Below are 21,774 nucleotides of genomic sequence, written 5' to 3'. Positions count from 1 at the left end.
CTAACAAAAGCTAAAGAAAAACTCTCAAAGTACGGAACTAAAAGCTTACAATCACGTAAAATAGACGCAAAATAAGAAACATCCTGACCCAAATTGTGCCAAGCATTAACCAAAACTTGGCAATCAGATTCAAAATTGAGTCTCTCGAGCCCCATATCAATAGCCTTCTGGATTGCCCACCTGAAGCAAATGGTTTCTCCCATGATAAAAACAAAAATTACACTAATAAAAATGAAAATTGGATATATTTTTTTTGAAAATATGTTCTAATATAATAACCGAAAAGGAGAATAATAAAGATTAAAAAGAAGAATCCACTAAGATTTTTACACATTTTTAAGACACTTTTAGGGCTTATTTGGTGGCCAGGACAAGATAGGATAGGGCATGATAATAATCATATCTTGTTGTTATCTATTGTTTGTTGCACCAGCAGGATAGGATAACACTATCGTGTCTCCTTTTCTGTCAATCATGTGTAAAAGTTATCCTGAGGGGAGTTATGATAGAATAGGATATGATACCAGTTATATATTTTCTTTAAGTATCCTAACTCCAAATTAATTTATTTTAATATTATATAATTTATAATAATATTAATTAATAAATATAAAAATATTAATTTAACTAAAATAAAAAATAAATAAAATTATTATTCATAAATAGTAAAATAGACTACTCACTTACAAATATTAATTTATTAATAATAATAGACTAATTTAATATTTTTATCTCCTATTATTTAAAAATTATTTATCTACTTATATAATAATTTAAATATAAAGTATTTTTGAAATAATAATATTTTTAATTTAGTTAATTTTTATTGTTTATCACGTGTCACAACTAAGTGAAAACCACTCATTACAATTTTTGATTTTTTAATAGTAATAGATTGATTTTTTATTTTCATCTCCTATTATTTAAAACTACTTATCTACTTATATAATAATTTATAATTAAAATATAAAGTACTTTTGAAATAATAAAATTTAAATTTATTTTATTTATTTTAAAATATAGACCCATTCATAAAAATGTATAAAAAATTAAATTTAATAGAATGATCAATTTTTAAATTTAGTTTTTATTCAAATATAAATTCAATACATTTTTCTTTATCATATCTTATCCTTATCAGGTGCACCTCAAACACATGATATGATAAGAGTCTATCCTGCTCTTATCTTATTCACATATCATATCATATCCTAACCACCAAACGGGCCTTTAGGGCTCGTTTGGCACGCCGTATTAGGCATGATAGTATAAGCTTATACAATACATTATGAGTTTATCCATTGTTTGGTGATGACATTGTATTGTATAAACTTATCCATCAAAGTCCCCTTATACGTTAAAATGACGTATTATTTAATCCATCATGTGAGTGATTGATAAGACATGATAAGGTTGTGATGTATAAGGCATGATAAAGTTGTGATGTATAAGTCACCATCACCACTACCCTCTATTGCTGCCAACTTACACCATCATTGGCACCACCACCGCCACCACCAGATCACCGTCGTCGTCGCCACCACCACCGCCGACGCCCTACCGCCACCACCACCATAATCACCGCCACCACAACCCTATCGTCACCACCACCATAATCGCCGCCACCACTCTATCGCCACCACCACCACCATTGCCTCCACCATCCATCGTCGCCGCCACCTTACTAAGCCGCCACCGCCTTACCACCACCACCACACTCTATCATCGCCAACACCACAACCACCATCGCTGCCACCACCGCCACCACCCGATCACCACCACCGCCACCACCGGTGTTGCCGCCACCGCCACCACCACCGCCGTCGCCCAACCGCCACCACCGACACCACAACCACCACCCTATCACCACCACCACCATAATCGTCGTCACCACTCTATTGCCACCACCGACACCACAACCACCACCCTATCGCCACCACCACCACCACCACCATTGCCTCCACCACCGCCTTACCACCACCACCACCACCCTATCATCGCCACCACCACAACCACCATCGCTGCCACCACCACCACCAACCTATCTCCACTGTCACCACCACCGCCACCAACACCAACCTACCACCATTGCCACCACCACCACCAACCTACCACTACTTCCATCACCACTGCCACCACCGTTATAATCACCTCCATATTTGATTTTTATTATATACCATTGTTCAATATTTTATTAAACATAAAATTGCATTAATTTAAACGATATGGTAAATTATACAGAGTATGTCCAAACGCTGGATAGTATAAGAAAGTTCTCAGGGCTTATACTATCATGCCTAATACTATCAGGTCTTATACTATCAGGTCTTATACTATACGTCGCACCAAACGGGCCCTTAGGGTTACAATTAGGAGGTTTAATTGATGAATTGATCATGTTTAAATTAGGAAAAAAAAAGAAATTAATAAAAAATAGAGAAAATTATATATAAAAAAATTTTATTTTCATTTTTTATTTTCTCTTATTCTTTCTTGTTTTAATTTGTTTGTGGGTTTAGCTTCTGCTATAAGTCGAGAGGGTGGAAGCTAAGCTTCTTCGTTTGTTACCCGCCGCCTGAAACCAACACCAACAACAACTCAACAACGTTGGAGTGGGAAAGGGAAAAGGGAAAACGCCGCTGTTTGTTTCAACAACGTTGCTCTTCTCTTCTTGCATGTTGCATTGTCTCTTCCCTTCCGACACTTCCCCATTCCTTCGTTGATTCACAAAATCGAACCAGCAAGGTACCCTTTTTCTCCCTCTTGTCCTTCTCAGATGAAACATTCAGAACCACCCTGTCATTGTTGTCTGCGCTATTTTTTCACATACCCATCTTTTCTTTCATTGAGAGGTTTCGTTTTCCCCCTTTTTTGCATGTGATGTGATATCAATGTCAATGTCAGTGCTATCTATCTGTTTTATCCTGTTATTTCAATCCCTATTATTGGTTGTGTTGTTGTTGTCATCTTTTTCATGGTAATTACACAGCACACATGTTAGTGTTGGATCTCAAAAGTTGAAAGCTCTTTTTTAAAAAAAAAATCAGAGATTTTTGTAGAAATTGTTGTAGTATTGTTTAAACTGAAATAACAATTTATTTAGAAAATTTAGATTATAGATTTTTTCAAGGTTAAACAAGTGGGAGTGATGCTTGCTGAGTTGCTGGTACTGAATCTTTGAGTGTGTCTTAGTGTGCTGAAATTGTTGTCATCTTTGCATGTTGCAGCAGAAGAGGATCTTACTTTGTCCAACAGCATTAGAAAAAACTGAGAAGGATGAAGTACGTGTTGGTGACAGGTGGTGTTGTTAGTGGACTTGGGAAAGGAGTCACTGCTAGCAGCATTGGGGTGCTCCTTCAGGCTTGTGGCTTTCGAGTTACTTCTATCAAAATTGGTATTTTCCTCTATTGAATTGAATTGAATTCTCAATCTTTTCCCCTTTTCCCCTTCAATTGTGAATGGATTGATTTTTATGTATCTATGTTGGCAATTTGGCATAAAGGAAAGGACTAGCTTGCTCTTTTTGAGCTGATAAATGCAGTAGAAGCTTCGTCTGTCTTTCTTACTTGTGAAACAACTTCTACTATTATGCAAAATAATGCTTTTTGTTTTTAATTGTACTTGTTGTGTTTAACCTTATCTATTACATGCAGATCCCTACCTGAACACTGATGCAGGGACAATGTCTCCTTTTGAGCATGGAGAGGTGTTTGTCTTGGATGATGGGGGTGAGGTAGGTGCAAATTATTTGTCCCTTTCCGTGGCTAAATTGGTTGCTTGAGATTATATTGATTCCTTTCTTAATAACATAGTATCAGCCATTTTCATGTGATGCATCACTTATTTGTGTCATGGTGCCTCCTTTTGATTTCTCAACTCACTTAAACATACAACTTAGTGGGTGGTTTAGATACCAGTTGAGTGTGATTCTCAATTTGAACTGACTTACTTCTCAATCCATAAGAAAAGTTCATTTCACTTTTTGATGTGCTGCGTACTAACGTCTGTGTGCACTACTGTTTTATTTTGAAGTGCGTACTAACGTTTGTTTGCACAAGTGTCTTGATGTATATCCAAACATAGCCTTTTTTTGTTCTCCGAGTTCATGAGTCTAAGTGCAATTACAATAATAGGGTAATTGCATTCCCTTTTCATTCATGTTTTCAAATTTCTCTTTCTTGCTTGAAGGTTGACCTTGATCTTGGAAACTATGAACGATTCTTGGACACCAAATTAACTCGCGACAATAACATCACTACAGGAAAAATATATCAGGTGGACAATACTCTTTTACTTCTTTTCAAATGTCTGCAAATTAATGTATTTTGTTTTTGTTTACTAGTTGTTTTTAGGGTTTACTAATGTTTTTTTGTTTTGAATGCATAACAGTCTGTTATTGAGAAGGAGAGGAGAGGAGATTATCTTGGAAAGACTGTCCAGGTATGTTCTATCGTTCTGATTTTTCCCTCTGAATCAAATTGTTATGGTTGATTGTATCATGGTTTTGATTTCAACTTTACTCTACTGCTAGGTTGTTCCACACGTTACTGATGCCATCCAAGAGTGGATAGAGCGTGTAGCACATATTCCAGTTGATGGAAAAGAAGGCCCAGCTGATGTTTGTGTCATTGAATTGGGTGGAACTATAGGTGAATTAGTATTTTGATTTTCGAGGATAACTTTTTAATTAATACTAAGATATAACAAGGTTGAAGCTGAAATTCAAACTTTTTTCTGCTTCGCAAATAGTGACTGAACTTAGTATTTGATGTTAGCCGAAATGCAGAACAATGACAATGCTAGAACCTCGATATCATGAGACATTAATTTTAGAGTCATGAATGAGGCGAAGCTGAAATTCAAACTTGTTTCTGTTAGGCACATAGTGACTGAAAATAGTATTGATATTAGCAGAATTGCAGAACTATGAAAGTGCTAGAACCTCAATATTATGAGACATCAATTCTAAATAACTTTTTTTATGCAGGGGATATCGAATCTATGCCTTTTATTGAAGCACTAGGCCAATTTTCCTACCGCGTAGGTAAGGTTTATCATCTTTGAGATCTCATAGAATACTGCATTAATATGAACAATTTTTTTGTTGGGTGTACTTTAGTGAAGCAGTTGATCATGTTTATCTTATTGCTTATTGTTTCTAGGCTCTAGCAATTTCTGTTTGGTTCATGTCAGCCTGGTGCCTGTTCTCAATGTTGTTGGTGAACAGGTATACTGCAAACTATATGTCATCTATGAACATTTCTATTATTTTATATATGCTTATGAGTTAAATAAAAATAAATTAGAATTGTTAGTAACTAGTAAGTATAAATTGGAATTTCATTGTTTCGTTTTCTATAAATGTTTCAACTTTATCTGCAGAAAACAAAACCAACTCAGCATAGTGTCCGCCAACTTAGAGGCTTAGGGATGATCCCAAATCTTCTTGCCTGTCGTAGTTCAAAGGTGCCTGCCTACCTCTTGCTCTTTTGCTTTTTCTGTAGGTTCCATGTAATAATGGTTGAAGTTTTTTGATTTATCCTTATCAGGAGCTTGATGACAATGTCAAGGCCAAGCTTGCTCAGTTTTGTCACATGCCGGTAAACATGATATAAATGTTGAAAATTTTCACGTTGCTTATCTTTATAGCCTTACACATATTCTCAAAGCAAACTTTTGTTTCTGCAGTCATTAAACATACTTACTCTCTATGATGTTCCAAATATTTGGCACATTCCTTTACTATTAAGAGTAAGTAATTTTGTTATATTTTACGAAACTTCTTTCTGCTGTTGTCTTCTAGTATTACTAGAACCTAGTTTGTAAAATTTCTAAATTCCTTACCTTATAATCTTTTTTGCCTGGGTACTTGAATTGCATTTTTTTTAATGTTATGTGATTCATTTGGTAACGATATGTTTTTCATTTTGGGTATTGATCTGTTACAAATAGGACCAGAAGGCACACGAGGCTATCCTGAAAACATTAAACTTGCAAGGGTTTGTCTAACAAACTCATTCTTGTTTTGGTGTAAATCTTCCCTACCCCCCCTGAAAGAATCCTTATCCTATTCCATTGATGTTCTGTTACCTTAAAGTGATTCTGTCTTTCTGCTAATGGTCCTGTTAAATTACTTGCAGTGTTGCTACAGAGCCTAATTTTAAGGAGTGGATCACCAGAACAAAAGTTTATGACAAATTTGATGGATCTGTGGGTTTCTGTACTCCTGATATAATGCATAATTAGATACTCAACTTAGAATACTGCGAAATACCAATTGTTGACCTCACAATTATATGTTCTTTACAGGTTAGAATTGCTATGGTGGGAAAATATACAAGCCTTTCAGATGCTTACCTTTCTGTACTGAAGGTGTATTTTTTCTTCAATAATTTATTTTTGCATTCTTTGGAACTTTCATTTTTAGCACTTGAATTTGTTAAGAAAAGCACAGTGAACTGTCTGGTCTAAAGTACTAAACTATTGGTCTGTGACTCTTTGCATCATCTTTATTTTGTAGCTTTTTTATAGTTTAATCAATAGTTTATGGTTTTTAAGGCTGATTTTATTGTCTCAATCATAGATACACACAGGATTGCTGATCTGCAGCATTATCATCAGTAATGAGTTGTAGTTTTTCATGTTTATGGTTTTTAATGCTGATTCTATTGTCTCAATTTCTTGCTACCTTTTACTTTACCCCATGAAATATGATGTAGTTTTTATGACCCATTTGCTTCGTTATCAGCTCTTCTTCCTCTTTTTCATGTAACAGGATTTAATTTTTGTAGTGAGAAGAAGGCCAGAGACTCCGTATTCCTTAAAATACATGTTTTAATTCACAAATGATTGATATGTATGACTTTGGGCATGTATTGAGTGTTATTTTTCCTGTGAACTACGATATTTCAAAAGCTTATATGCATGGTCTTTTGTGCAGGCACTTTTGCATGCTTCTATCACTCACAATCGTAAGCTTATTTTGGACTGGGTCCCTGCTGGGGATCTTGAAGATGCTACTTCTAAAGAGGTGATTACTGATCTTTATATTGTTTTGTATGTAACGGTAACTATCACCTCATCCTAAACGTCTCATGGTTATTACTTGCAGGATCCTGATGCATACAAAGCTGCTTGGGATCTTTTGAAGGTTTTGCAATTTTCTACTATTTAAACTCTTTTGGACTGAATTCATCTCTTCACTTTCCCCATGTTAATACTGCATTGAATTCAAATGGACTTTTGTTGCAGGGTGCTAATGGGATTCTTGTTCCAGGAGGTTTTGGTGATAGAGGAGTGCAAGGGAAAATTCTTGCTGCTAAGTATGCTCGAGAAAACAGCGTTCCGTTTCTGGGCATTTGCTTGGGGATGCAAATTGCTGTCATTGAGTTTGCCAGATCTGTTCTTGGTCTTCATGATGCTAATAGCACAGAATTTGATCCGGAAGCCAAAAATCCTTGCGTCATATTTATGCCAGAAGTATATTGTCTGATAATTTCTTTTTACTTTAATGATAATATTCTTCCGTTTAGAAATTAATTTGTTTGAATTGTTTTCTGTTGATAGGTTTCAAAGACTCATATGGGGGGAACTATGCGTCTTGGTTCAAGGAGAACATACTTCCAAGTTGCTGATTGCAAATCAGCTAAGTTGTAAGGACTATGATCCATGCTCTAATTTACTGATATACATACAAACATCTTGCATATGCTATCATCTCCTAAGGGATGACACAATGATGAATCATGGATGTGTTTCAGTTCTTCAGTTTGTTTATGTGAAATTTTTTGTCATCTTTAACCCAACAACAAAAGTCATCATCATACTTGTATAATAAAAATTAATTCAATAAGGTATCTTATGGTTCTTCATCAAACATTGATATCCAATATATTTTGTATAGGTATGGTAATGCAAGCTTTATTGATGAGAGACATCGGCATAGATACGAGGTAACTTGTGTTTTGTATTCAAAACTTCTTTTATGAGAAAAATATAAAAGATGTGTGATACTGTGATGTATTGTGCTGTACAGGTTAATCCTGACATGATACCACAACTTGAGAAAGCTGGTCTGTCCTTTGTTGGAAAAGATGAAACTGGGAGGCGCATGGAGGTGCGTATTTGCAGGAAACCCTCATGGCATGGATCTTCAGAATTTGAGATTGCCACAAATTATTAACTATACTTTTTGCCATTATTTGCATGCTACACGTGCAGATAATTGAATTGCCTGGTCATCCTTTCTTCATTGGTGCTCAATTTCACCCTGAGTTCAAGTCAAGACCTGGAAAACCTTCTCCACTATTCTCAGGTATTATTTTTTCCAGAGTTACTTCATCTGTTTTAACTTGACTTCATCTATTGATGTTTTTCTTCCAAACATGAAATTATTGATGCACTTTCATAGCTTTTGTTATCCTATTTGTTTTCTTACATGGCTTTTGGCTATTATTGATGAACTTGTATGAATCCTCCTTATTAGTGTTGAATCATGCACAAATTTGATGCATTGGCTAAGACTTGCCAACTGACCATTATTAAAAGAATTTAATCTTGTGTTAGTAAAATGTAAGTCAGGGTTTAGGGTTTAGGATAAATTCAAATTACTCAGTACTCAATACTCTACTAAAGCTAAAAACAATGAAAGCCTTTTCGGAAAAGCCTTTTCCCACTTGATGGAGTCTGTCACATTAAGCACTCTGTTTTATAAACATGGTTAAGAATTCAAATCTCTTCATTATACTAGCCACTGCCTGTCCATAAAATCTTTGGTTATATGCTATGCTTCTATTATTTATGTTTGCTACACATCTATGCATTATATTTCAAATGTGATTATGTAACATGGAGGATCTATTTAACAATCATGCAGAAATACAATATGGTCATTTATGTGCTCTATTGATGGGTAAATTTTGGTCTATTAATTTTTGGCCTTTAATTCCATCAGAGTGTTGCATTAGTGTTTATTTATGTTTGTTTGATGCATTTTGTCTTATAGTCATTGAATTGCACTCATGAATGGCTCATTGTAACAGGATTAATAGCAGCAGCATGTGAGAGGACAGTTCTGCCGGTAAGCAACGGACATGCCAAGTTAACACCCAATGGCGTTTTAAATGGACACTCTCCTACGCAGAAAGAACATAATGGAAATGGGTTCAAATCTTCCAATGGTTCCTCAAATGGAGTATATGCCAATGGCAATGGAAGCTGCTAATTAATCATCTATGTTTTTTGGTTACAAGTTTGGTTTGATTTTCTCCAAAAACATGTTTTGTGCTCGGTTGGCCTGTACAGTTTGAGTGGATAGATATCTTTAGGGGGGATATGTCTCCAGCGTGGAGCAAATTTTGAGCGTAACAACTTTTTAATTTCCAAGCCTGAAGGTTATGGATGATAATTTTCACAATGAATAAAAAATGCTGTAGCTTGTCATGGTTATTTTTCATAGGTACCATGATTTCCTCCCTCATTTTATCTTGAGCTGAGCTGTAATGTTGGATAATTGAGAGATATCGCATGGGATGGGGGAGACATATCAGAACACACTTGTAAGGGTTGTAGTTTAAGGGTGGACCAAAAAGATTTTACTCCATAGGTGCACCAATTTATAATTAACATATGCTTCAAACTGCTACTAGCACACATTCTATGACCACAGGCCAGCCTCCCTCTAGAACCTGTCCAGGGGAAGCTGTTTTTCGACGTGCTTCCGACATCATTGTCATCCTTGTCAGTCAGAGTCGTTCCTCCTTATCCTGCACTTTTTCATTCCTCCTAATCCGATCATATTGAGCATCACAACCGTTGCTTGAATTATGTTATTGACTTTTTTATAGTAGATAATTCCTATTATATGTAATATTTATTTTACCCTCTAAAGTGAGTCATTGTAGAGAAGTCAAATTCCTTCTTCTGAGGTTGGTTCGCGTGTCTTCCAAGAGCCTTCTGGCATGTCCTCCTTATAATTTGCTGATTATGCATGAGTTCTCATCATTCTACCCAAAAAAAATTACAATCTTGTCTAGCCCTCTCTTTAAGTTTTGATGTTTACAATTACTAATCAAATCACCTTTTAATTTGACATTAATTCTAAACCCAAAGACCTTAATGTGAGCAAGATATACTTGTAAAAATAAAAGAATCATAGTGTCTCTATTTTTAGCAGACCTTAGTTTTGTGTGCAATACAACTTATTTAATCATTAAATAATTTCTTACAACTGCGGGTTTATTAAAAAAAATCCAATTCCTTTGCTTTTTGTTATCTATGGATTCATTCAATTTTGGATTTAAAATTTTCCGCTTACCCATTAGCTGTGAAGCACGAGTACTTTGAAACCGGCTACGCACCGGGTACCGGTACGCCTTGGGTACTTTGAAACCATGTATTTTTTTTTTTTACAAGTTTTACCATGTGCTTAACAGAAAGCTTCAGTCCTTTGGATTGTTATTATATGCAAGATATATGAATATTGAGAGATTTGATATGTAATTAATAATATTCTGTAAGATAGATTATTTGATATCTATTTTTTTATTTATTTCACTATATATATATATATTTATATATATTTTTAATATATATATATTAACGTACCTGTAATGTACCCATACCTAGGATTTTCTAAAAATGACGTACCCTGTACCCGGTACCGCACCCGTACATGTGCTACCAGCAATAATCAAATACTTGCTCATCTCCTAATATTTGAATTGGAATAATGAGGTTTAAAACAATTCATCTTTCTTAGAGTATGATTCGAGAAAGTGTAAATAAATAACTATCCAATTTTTAAAATGAGATTGGAAGGGTTATACTAATTATGGACCTGCTATTTTTAATATGTTAGGAGTTTTGGTTAGATAAACCATTTACACCAATTTTATTTACAGTGAAAGATAGAGATAGATGAGAGATAAATTAAAGATATGATACATGATGTGGTAAGAAAAGAAGACATAGATAAGTACAAAAACTAAATGAAATTGAATAGAAGATAAGTTGGGTGTGAATAAATCACTGGTCTTGGGTTAGTGATGGTAAAAAAGTGTTGGGAGTTTTGGAATGTTGTTAGTTTTGATTAGTGATGGTAAAAGCAGTGTATGAGGGCATTTCAGCAAACTACAGTGGGACTACCAGCTGAACAGTATCATAAGTAGAGTTAACCACTTGATTATACTAGTAACATCAAAAAGAGATTTCTATGTGAAAAATTAATGAAATTGATTGAATCCAAGGCCTACAAGAAGATTTAATTACTCTTGCTTTGCTTTGTTCTTAATGTCAGTCCCAATCAACTAATTAAGATATTTAAGGATGGAAGGACTTGATTGAAGATTGTTAAGATTTGTCAAAGTGGTAACCAAATATTTTGGAACAACAGCACTTCTCCTCCCAGTGCATCTTCTCTTGAATATTTTTCAACAATAAGACAGTGATGAGAAGCACAAAATTGAACCATGGAGATAGTCACTGTAAACTATTTAAGGATTTGAAAACTAATTTACTAAGGAAAGTGCATGTCTTAACAGAACAACATACATCATATCATGAGGAACTGAAACATAAACAGAAAAAGAGACACTGATGAGAGATGTCTATTCCCATTGCTATGCATACAGTCAAGAATCATGTTGATGACTTTGGAGCCTCTGAGCAACTTGACTCATGCTTGGTCTCACATCTTTCTCTTCATCTACACAATCCAAAGCCACTGTTGCCAAAGTCTCCAATTTATTCATGTCATAATCTGTTCCCAATGCAGGGTCAATGATTCCTTCCACCCAAGATACCCCTGCTTCTGATACATTCCTCCTCTTGATCTCCCTCACCCATGGTATCAATCTCTCATGATGTAGTAATTCTTCTGCTCCATTTTGGATACCTGTCATTGGACTCCTTCCAGTTATCATCTCCAAGACAACAACTCCATAGCTATAAACATCCACCTTGGAAGTTATGGGCAAGTTAAAAACCCATTCTGGTGCCATGTAACCTCTTGTCCCTCTTATCCTTGAGAAACTTGAATTGTTGAGATTGTTCCTCTGAAGTAGTTTAGATAAGCCAAAATCTGCTACTTTGGGTTGGTAATCAGTGCCAAGAAGAATGTTTTGGGGCTTTATGTCACAATGCAAAATCCACTCCAAGCATTCTTCATGTAGATAGGCAAGACCTCTTGCTGTTCCAAGAGCAATGTTATACCTCTTTCCCCAATCAAGTGCATTTGATGAGGAGAGATTCTCAGCCAAAGAACCTTTCTCCATGTACTCATACACCAAAATCCTGTGCTTTCCCTCAGCACAATACCCCCACATGCCAATTAAATTCATGTGGTTAAGCCTTCCAATAAAATTCACTTCAGCATGAAACTCACTCTCTCCTTGGTTGTTTGCTGCAGCAGCATGCAGTACCTTTATGGCGGCAACTCTATCATCTGATAACACACCCTTATACACAGTTCCTCCACCACCCCTTCCAATCTCTTGGCTGAAACCTTTTGTGGCTTTTTTCAGCTCAGAGTAGCTGAATCTTTGAAACCCTGTTGCTGCTGCAAGAACATAGCCTTGGTTGTCTTTACTAGTATTATTCCTAATCAAGAAACACCACACCAGAAAGATGCACACAAGTTCAACCCCTCCCAAGCCAGTTGCAAACCAAAGCATGAACTTGACAGAACCATTTTCTTTTCCTTTCGAGTATGCTCTCTCTACTTGCTCTCCTTCTCCATTTCTCGAACAAACCAAGCCATTATCTTTGAGGGAAAACTCTCCGATTTCGGGCAATCGCAAGAAGACTGATCCTTGAAAATCTGGCGAGCTACGCCCATTTAGCAACTGCGTCTTTGTATAACACGAAAACACAGTATCTCCGTCCGATATTTTGTACTGGAAGGCTAGGCAGCTGCACTCTTGCAAGCACAAATCCTCACATTGCTTGTAGGTGTAGTTTTTCTGGAATCCTAAGTCGTATCCATAAAACTCAACATGGGGTAGCAAATGGAAGAGAGAACGAGACCCTGACAGGTTATTATTGCATGAAAGTTGGAAATTTGGCTTGCAACCTCGAGACAAATCTCGATTGTTGATCCTGCTATACCCCGGAACACACGTACACTTTCTTCCACTGCTTGGATCAATACTACAAATACTATTGGGTCCACAAATCCCATGAATTACACATGGTTCTTGACGGAACTGCCCGGTCACTGACCACCCCTCTTGACCACGATGGTAATGTTTGCGGCTATAGACACGAACATTACCATCGTGGTCAAGGGTCAGTCTTCGTTGGATCAGTTGATCTGATCCATAATCAGATGCTTTCATAGCGAAAGCATCAGAAGAACTGAAGTACCCGAAACGATTGAGCGTCGCGACCCTGCTACTATTGTAGGTGGTTCTACCAGCTTGCCAGCTCACAAGCCAAGGATCATACCAATAAAGGCTTGAAATTCGAGGGCCGTCGTAGAGAAGACGGAGAACGTTGTCATCGTCAAAGATGAGCTTGTAGAAGCCGGAGGAGTAGTCGGTTTTGCTTACCGACGAGACAAGCTTCATGTGCCTCTTGAGGCTCTGATCAGGAAGGAGTGTGTCTGTTGGGAAATCAAAGCTCTGCCACAAAACAGAGCTTTTGTTGTTCTGGTTTCGGAGAACGAGGTTTCCTGTTTCTTGCAAATGCATCTCAAGAGGGAAGTTTGAGTTGGTGTCTGTGGACCAAACGATGGACTGGCCTGCATCTGTTAGGATGAGGTTCCCTGTCTTGAGAAGGGAGAGTGTGGACCGTTTTCCGTTCACTGGTTGGTCGCGGTTCGCGATCCAAACAACCGTGATGGTGGTGTTTTGATCATGAGGTTGGGTGAACCATATGGCAAAGTAATATGCGTTTTCCCCTGCAGGATAAAACCCTGCAGTGAATGTGCGGTTAGGTGAGACTATAACGTCCTCTTCCAGTTTCTCAACGGAGAGGGAGAATGATGATGAATGTTGAACATGGAAAAGCAAAAGGAGAAGAGCGAATAAGGATGTTGAAGAAGCCATTCCAATGAGAATGATGATGATGATGATGATGATGCTGATGCACTAACTGGTTTGTATTGTCAGGTAAACTATATGCATATGGCAACAAACATGGTCACGGGATTCTCTTTGGCAAGCCACTTTCTAAGAAACTTACAATTATCAATGCAATGATGATTTGTTCACGCCTATATTTTAGAGATATTATCTACAAGTGAACTGTGGACCATTTAGTGCAATAATTATATGTCCACACCTCTAAAATTGAGGTGGAAAGAGGTGGAAGAGGAGAGAGATAAGAAGAAAAGAAAAAAGTAAGAGAGAGAAAGTATAAGATGTGATAGATGATAAGAGGAGAGAGATAAAAATAAAAATAGGTAAAAATAAAGTGTATAAATAAGGAGGTGTGTATATATCATTACTCCCATTTAGTGCTCACCCAAGACTTACTTCAAAGTTTGATTCACATTAAAAAACAACGACACCTAACACCTAGTATGATATTATAAGAGATCGAAAAAGACATAAATAAAAGGACATAATAAGTGATGTGACTGAAAATAATAAAAATTAATTAAATTGAGATAGATAAAAATGTGTGGTGTGAATGTTGCATTTCCATTTGAACACACACACATAGGCTAAGAGAGATGCACAAATAGAAGAGAGAAAAATAAGAAATTAAACAAAGATCCCAAAACCGCATAGTTTCTCCTCAAAAAATGACTTCTTCGGTCAGAGAACACATTAGGTATTTGCCTAAACCGGTAGGCCCTTGAGCAAATTCTACATTAGCCCCAAGACGTTGATCCCTAACTAGAAAAGTAAATGCTTGAGCTTGAGAAACTTCTGGTCTAGTGGGTCCATAAAACTCACTATGATAAGCAGTATTATTAAACCAGATCGACAAAGAAGATCATGCCCGGCAGGGCAGCTAACATAAATGTGAGATTAGTTAAGTGTAATTTAATTAGCATTTTTGGTTGAATTAATTTCAGCCATTAGATAATGAGAATGTGTTGGAGGGACTAGACAAATTAAGTGTGTTGCTGGAGAAGATTGAGGTCCAAAAATTAGAGATGTAATAAATAACATAATAGGAAAAGAAAAGAAAGTATGTAAAAACTAGATGATAGGAAAAACGCCGTGTCATGAATCTAAACCCAATTTTTTTTTTCTAGAAACAAGTTTATAATTAATATCTGATTTTTTTAGGACTGAAGTTGAAATTCTGACTTTAGTTGACCAAGACTACTCAAGATTTTTTTTTAAGTTCAAAAAAAAAAGACTACTCAAGATTGGTGTTGGGTTATCAGAACGTCTGGATCTTCAGAACTTCAAGTGAGCTGAGTCCTTATCAGAGCTTGATTAACTTCAGATCTTCTGAAGCTTTTCTACTGTTCAGATTGAACATAGAGATTGCGAAAGCGTTGCTAGAGTCACTCTTTAAGCAAAGTGCTTCTGATTTGTGTGAGATTATATTAAGGTCAGAGCCTGTTAAGAGCACACTCAGAAAACACGTTAGAGTACCATAATTGTTCATACTAAAATGTTAACTTGTAATCATCAAAACATAGAGTTGTACTACATGATCAAAACTTGATCTTACAGCGGACAGGCTATGACAGTACGATGTGTACTATGACAGCGACCTGTCCTTTCACCAGCTGACTTATGATCTGGAGTGCTTCAGATGGACGTTGGTGAAGCTTCTGATCAGAGTCATACGAAAGCTTGGATCCTCTGACCTTGCAACTTCTGCTTCTGGACAAGTTCCTTAGAACTTCTGAACGCCAGAGCTAGAATAGCTTGGGTCTTCAGAGCCAACTTCTTGCAGGTCTTCAGAACTTGAGTCTTCTACTTTAGGACCGTTCCTTCTGGAACATCTGGTCTTCAGAACTTCTGACTCCCGTTCTTCAGTACCTCTTGAGAGCTTCTATCTTCAGAACTTCTGAAGGATTTGCCACTGTTCTGAACGAACATGGTGAGCTTTAGAACTCTCTTTTGGTTACTCTTGAGTCTTCATCTTCTGATGGAATTGGCTTGGGTCAGAATCAGAACCTGTTTGTCACAACTATAAAAGACAAACGTTAGAGTATCATAATTGTTTATCCTCAAAAACTTTAATTGTAATCATCAAAATATAGAGATGCAACCACTGATCAAATCTTGATCTAACATATAATATAACCGATGTGAAATATATTACTTTCCACATCGGTTATTCTCACGACCGTTGTGACAAATCCTTACCCATTTCAAAAAACGCTAATCAAACTTCAATATAATTTCAATATTGCCACCGCGTATCTTTCACATCGGGTATTTTATCCACCGTTGTGAAAACGCTGATGTGAAATGTATATTTTCTAGTAGTATAATCACCATAAGAACAATTTTAATCATCTTAAAATTAATTAGTTGCATTCAAAATCACCTTATTCGTCCTAATAATCACTTGCCTAGGTGAAGGATCATCTTAAAATGCAATTATTTATAATATGGATACGTTAAAATATCTCAACCATCAATTACTTGTGATAAGAATCAATTTAATTGTTATAGCGATAAATTTATCACTTTAAGAGAAACTTTAATCATCTTAAAATTAATTAGTGGCATTCAAAATCATCTTACTCATCAAAAGAATCATTTACATAGGTTAAGGATCATCTTAAAAATCAAATATTTATAATATGGATAAGTTAGATTATATAAAGAAGCAATTACTTGTGCTAAGAATCACTTTAATCATTATAAGGATCAATTAATCACGTTAAGAACAACTTTAATTATCTTAAAATTAATTAGTGGCATTAAAAATCACCTTAGTCATCCTAAGAATCACGTACGCAGGTTAAGGATCATTTTAAAAATCAAATGTTTATAATATGGATAAGTTAAATTATCTTATCGGTGGGAGTGAAGAACACGACAAACAACTTGAATAATGAGCCCATAAACAGCCCAAATAAACCCATAATTTTGTGAAAATTTCCATAATTTATATTTAGGCGTCCAGGAACATGATGGTGGTGGTTTAGGAATGATTTGAGAAGGTTTAAACATTGGGTAAAGACTCAAGATGAAGAACACGTTGAAGATGTAAGATCAAGTTTTGATCTAGTAGTACAACTCTATGTTTTGAAGATTACAAATTAACATTTTAGTATGAACAATTATGGTACTCTAACGTGTTTTCTGAGTGTGCTCTTAACAGGCTCTGACCTTAAGATAATCCCACACAAATCAGAAGCACTTTGCTTAAAGAGTGTCCCTAGCAACGCTTTCGCAATATCTATGTTCAATCTGAACAGTAGAAAAGCTTCAGAAGATCTGAAGTTAATCAAGCTCTGATAAGGACTCAGCTCACTTGAAGTTCTGAAGATCCAGACGTTCTGACAACCCAGACACTCTGAAGGCTCAGAAGTTCTAATGGTGTAGAAGACTCTGAAGATCCAGAAGCTGAAGAGTGAAGACTCTGAAGTCCAGAAGCAAACTGGCTCTGAAGACCAAGTACTTCTCCTCTGAGGTCAGAATTAGAAGGTGCAACGGTCAGAGGATCCATACTTCCCTCTGACTCTGATCAACAAGCTTCACAAGTTCTAACACGAAGCATTCCTCTGATCAGAAGTCTACAAGGTCATGATTTATTCTCATTTTCTCACATAAGAACATCTTTCTCACATGATACATCCCCTATATATATATAGAGGATGTATCATGTGAGAAAGAAATGTGTTCTTATGTGAGAACATGAGAATAAATCATGACCGTTAGATCTAATCATGAACGGTCCAGATTAAAACATTAAGTCATGTGAGTTTTTAAGAAAGTCACATGACTTTTTTAAGTGATCATGTGAGCATTAAATTGTTTTAATCTGGACCGTTCATGACATGATCTAGCGGTCATGATTTATTCTCATTTTCTCACATAAGAACATCTTTCTCATATATATAGAGGATGTATCATGTGAGAAAGGTGTTCTTATGTGAGAACATGAGAATAAATCATGACCGTTAGATCTAATCATGAACGGTCTAGATTAAAACATTAAGTCATGTGAGTTTTTAAGAAAGTCACATGACTTTTTTAAGTGATCATGTGAGTATTAAATTGTTTTAATCTGGACCGTTCATAACATGATCTAACGGTCATGATTTATTCTCATGTTCTCACATAAGAATACCTTTCTCACATGATACATCCTCTATATATGAGGAGGGCTCAGTTTACACTCTTATAAATCTTACACTCTTACACTAATTTTCCACCATTGATCTAATATGTTGAGATTAGTGAGTCACGTGACAAACAACTACTCCTTTTTCCTTTCCTGAAACCCCTCATTGCAACTGGCTACTGCTTGGTCGTTCTGATTCCTTTTTCCAAGCCCCCTCTCTTGGACGCCAGCACCAGCGGCGCGCCGCCAACAGGTGCTTTTTCTCGACCCTATTCATCGCTGCGTCCTCCTTTCTTGATTCTGACTCGAGCTTTATTCATCGCTGCATTTGTCTCCCAAAACCCCTCACTGAGGATTTCTCGCTGTCGGAAGCTCGTCGTTGACCGTCGTGATTTTTATCCCAATGTCTATGTTTCAATACTATTAGAAGGAAACGGTGATGGCAAGTGGTCAAAGAATTGTTCGATCTTATTAATTAATCTGTGAAGTAGGCACATCCTGATTTGCTTTTCTCCAGTTATTAGATGAACAGGTTAAAGGTTTTCCCATGAGAAGAATATTTCAATCATTAAAAATGTAAACTTGTTACTCCAATTTTAAACCACTTTTAAGCAATAAGGTTGTCACGCCCATTGCCTGTGACTACATGAACGTCAGTTTTTGAAGATTAAATTGTGGAATGAATGTCTTGATTTTGTCTTTATTGGATATCAGCAATGTTCTGAAAACCGGACCGGACCGGCCGGTCCAACCGGTTCGACCGGGAACCGGACCCAGTACCGGTCCGGAACACCTCTAAAACCGGCTGTGCAGAGAACCGTAAATGAACCGTGAAAACCGGACTTAAACCGGCCGAACCGGTAAAAACCGCGGGTTGGCCGGTTTTTTCGGTTCTGTTAAAGTTGCTAAAACTACGTCGTTTTGGAGTAAATTTGGCACAACCTACTTGTTTCAGCCCCAAACGACGTCGTTTAGATTATGATTTTCGAAAAAAAAAACCAAAAAAGTAGAAAATAGAAATGCAGAGTTTGAAGTTTGGTGGCTCAAAGTTGCTGAAAGTGTATCTTCCACAGTTCCACGTTCATCTTGCACCATTGCTAGAATCCTAATTTGGTGAACTAACATGGTGGGGGTGGTGTTAGATCTGATGCTCCATTTGAAGAACGATCTCACTTGTACAAAGAAATAAATCAGAATCGATGATGTGGTCATGTGGAGTATATGATAGAAGATGATGAACCAGTAAAGAGAGAAAGAGATGGTAGTGTGCAATGGTTGACGGCCAAGGAACCAACAGCAAAAAAATTATAGGGTTTGATAGAAGATGGCTTTTTACTTAAAGATTTAAGTGGGCTCCAACATCTCCTTTTGCTTAATGGGCTTCAAACTTTAACCTTTAATTTACTTTCTTATATATATTCATATTCGTATATATGTATTTCAAAACTCTTCAAAATAACCGTATCATTTTTTTAAAAAGTTATAATATTTTCTAAAAAGTTAAAATTAATGTTACACTACTTTTTTTTTAACAATGCTACACTACTTTTTTTTTTGAAACTAACAATGCTACACTACTTACTGTTTATATATGTAATTAAAATATGTATTTTAAAATAATGCTCTCTTTCAATAATATTATGTAATTTTTGAAATTTATATATAAGTAGGTATATTTAATTAATATTTACTTTTAAGGTTCGACCTCGGTTCAACCCCGGTTCGACCTTTAAACCTTAAACCAGTGCCTCGACCGGTTCGATGGCCGGTCCGGTTTTCAGAACATTGGATATCAGTGCTTATTGGTTCTATGTTCAAGTGACCCACCACTCCCCCTACTGAAGTGAAGGGTGGCAGCTCACGCTTGAAGATTCAATACTATTACCATTAGTCATTAACAAGGGAAGAAGGTCACGTGACTCACTAATCTCAACATATTTGATCCGTTAGATTAAAGGCTTAAATGCACTTTTGGACCCTCATGTTTTAACTTTTTGCGATTGTCAACCCTTCTCTTTTTTTTCTACGAATGGGAACCCTATTCTTTCAAAACGCTGCACCGTTTACCCTTTCGTTCAAATCCGTCAAAAACTTGATGGAACACGCTGATATGGCCTTCCACGTGGATAAAAGGGTGATTTTTAAAAAATGGCTTAAATGCACTTTTGGACCCTCAAATTTACATTTTTTGCGATTGTTGACCCTAATCTTATTTTTATTTTGAATGGAGACCTAATCTTTCAAAAAGTTGCACCGTTTACCCTTCTCTCGGAAGGTCAGGTAAGTGGGTTCTGTCAAGTTTTTGACGGATTTGGACGGAAGGGTAAACGGTGCAACATTTTGAAAGATTAGGGTCTCCATTCGTAGAAAAATAAGATCAGGGTCAACAATCGCAAAAAATATAAACTTGGGGGGTCAAAAAGTGCATTTAAGCCTAGATTAAATTAGATCAATGGTGGAAAATTAGTGTAAGAGTGTAAGATTTATAAGAGTGTAAACTGAGTCCTTCTCATATATATATATATATATTGAAGAATTAGCTTCTATTTTTGTAAGAATTTGTTACTCATATTATAATATTGTTCTTCAAAACGCTAAAAGAATATATGAATGAAAAATATAAAAAATAAAACTCAAGTAAAACAAAACTTACAAACAACGAAAATGGTAAGCTTATAAATTAGCATGAAATGAATACTTTTAATGGCAAATTGTACATGGGTCTCTTGTCACTAGCATGGAAAATTGGAAATCATGATTTATGGTCTTTCATTACCAATCCCAATCCTTAGAGCATATCCTTTGTTATGGGTGTTGAGATATTGCCGGTAGCACACTAGGTGACTAGGGTATGAAACATGATTTGAATTGAAGTGTTGTATATAATGTTTTGTCATGTAGGAAATAAGCCAATATTTGCTTCTTATAAAGGAATTCATGGTCGGGAATCTCTTTTACTTTTTCACATTTTTAGGTCCCTGAAGTTGGGGATTCATAATTGTTTGTATATGGAGGTTCATCGAGTCTAAGTACTTCATCTGTGGGGACTATTTTAAGACTCGATTCGTCTTCCTCAAGACTCGGGGCTTTGGAGACTTATGTGCATACATAAAAGTTGATCGGCATTAAGGCATATAATGACACTGACCAATTGTCTAAAATATATGTAAACTTCTGCTACGCTCTTAAAACTTAAGAAATATTGATTGGCCAACAATGTATGTCAATGTCAGTTACATCACAAAAGAAGGGACGAGCGACCACGACAATAATCAAGGAATTTTGCAAGGGAATGATTGTGAACTCATTTATGATTTAATTACAATTACAACCTTGTATTGTAAAGGAGGAACAAGAGGATAACTTGGGAATTCATTTTTTTAACCTAGCTAGGTCTCCTAGGTTCATTGTATTAACATTAGTGTCAACTGTAGGCCTCGAATAAAATGTTTCCCAAGCCTTACAAGAGTAGTTTGATTGAAGGAGAATAGGGATATGACAATGTTCATGAAATGAAGCTGAAGGATCATGCATGAATATAAGAGGAACATGTTTTTGAGGCAG

At 36.2% G+C, this 21,774-nt stretch overlaps 2 protein-coding genes across 3 annotated transcripts; one reads left to right on the top strand and one right to left on the bottom strand.

The window, feature by feature from the left end:
- The first annotated feature begins 2,521 nt into the window (after positions 1 to 2,521).
- On the top strand, positions 2,522 to 9,447 carry LOC130745195 (uncharacterized). 2 transcript variants are annotated; one of them, XM_057597347.1, is made up of 22 exons: positions 2,522 to 2,745; positions 3,231 to 3,394; positions 3,654 to 3,733; positions 4,189 to 4,275; positions 4,390 to 4,440; positions 4,532 to 4,649; positions 4,988 to 5,044; positions 5,163 to 5,227; positions 5,383 to 5,466; positions 5,550 to 5,600; positions 5,689 to 5,751; positions 5,953 to 5,999; positions 6,141 to 6,210; positions 6,310 to 6,372; positions 6,941 to 7,030; positions 7,112 to 7,150; positions 7,252 to 7,479; positions 7,567 to 7,652; positions 7,904 to 7,952; positions 8,036 to 8,116; positions 8,221 to 8,314; positions 9,042 to 9,447. In XM_057597347.1, the coding sequence occupies exons 2-22, from the start codon at positions 3,277 to 3,279 to the stop codon at positions 9,221 to 9,223; spliced, it is 1,803 nt and encodes a 600-aa protein (XP_057453330.1). In that variant the 5' UTR covers positions 2,522 to 2,745; positions 3,231 to 3,276; the 3' UTR covers positions 9,224 to 9,447. The 2 variants fall into 2 exon arrangements, with proteins under 2 accessions (XP_057453330.1, XP_057453329.1); XM_057597346.1 differs by having other exon boundaries at positions 3,228 to 3,394.
- Positions 9,448 to 11,378: 1,931 nt separating this feature from the next.
- On the bottom strand, positions 11,379 to 14,186 carry LOC130745194 (putative receptor protein kinase ZmPK1). The gene has a single exon (XM_057597344.1). The coding sequence runs from the start codon at positions 14,043 to 14,045 to the stop codon at positions 11,631 to 11,633; it is 2,415 nt and encodes an 804-aa protein (XP_057453327.1). The 5' UTR covers positions 14,046 to 14,186; the 3' UTR covers positions 11,379 to 11,630.
- Between the last annotated feature and the right edge of the window lie 7,588 nt (positions 14,187 to 21,774).

This window comes from Lotus japonicus, chromosome 3 (genome assembly GCF_012489685.1).
Source record: "Lotus japonicus ecotype B-129 chromosome 3, LjGifu_v1.2".
NCBI lineage: Eukaryota > Viridiplantae > Streptophyta > Magnoliopsida > Fabales > Fabaceae > Lotus > Lotus japonicus.
Note: the sequence above shows the minus strand (reverse complement) of the source record. Positions and strands in the feature narration are given on the sequence as shown.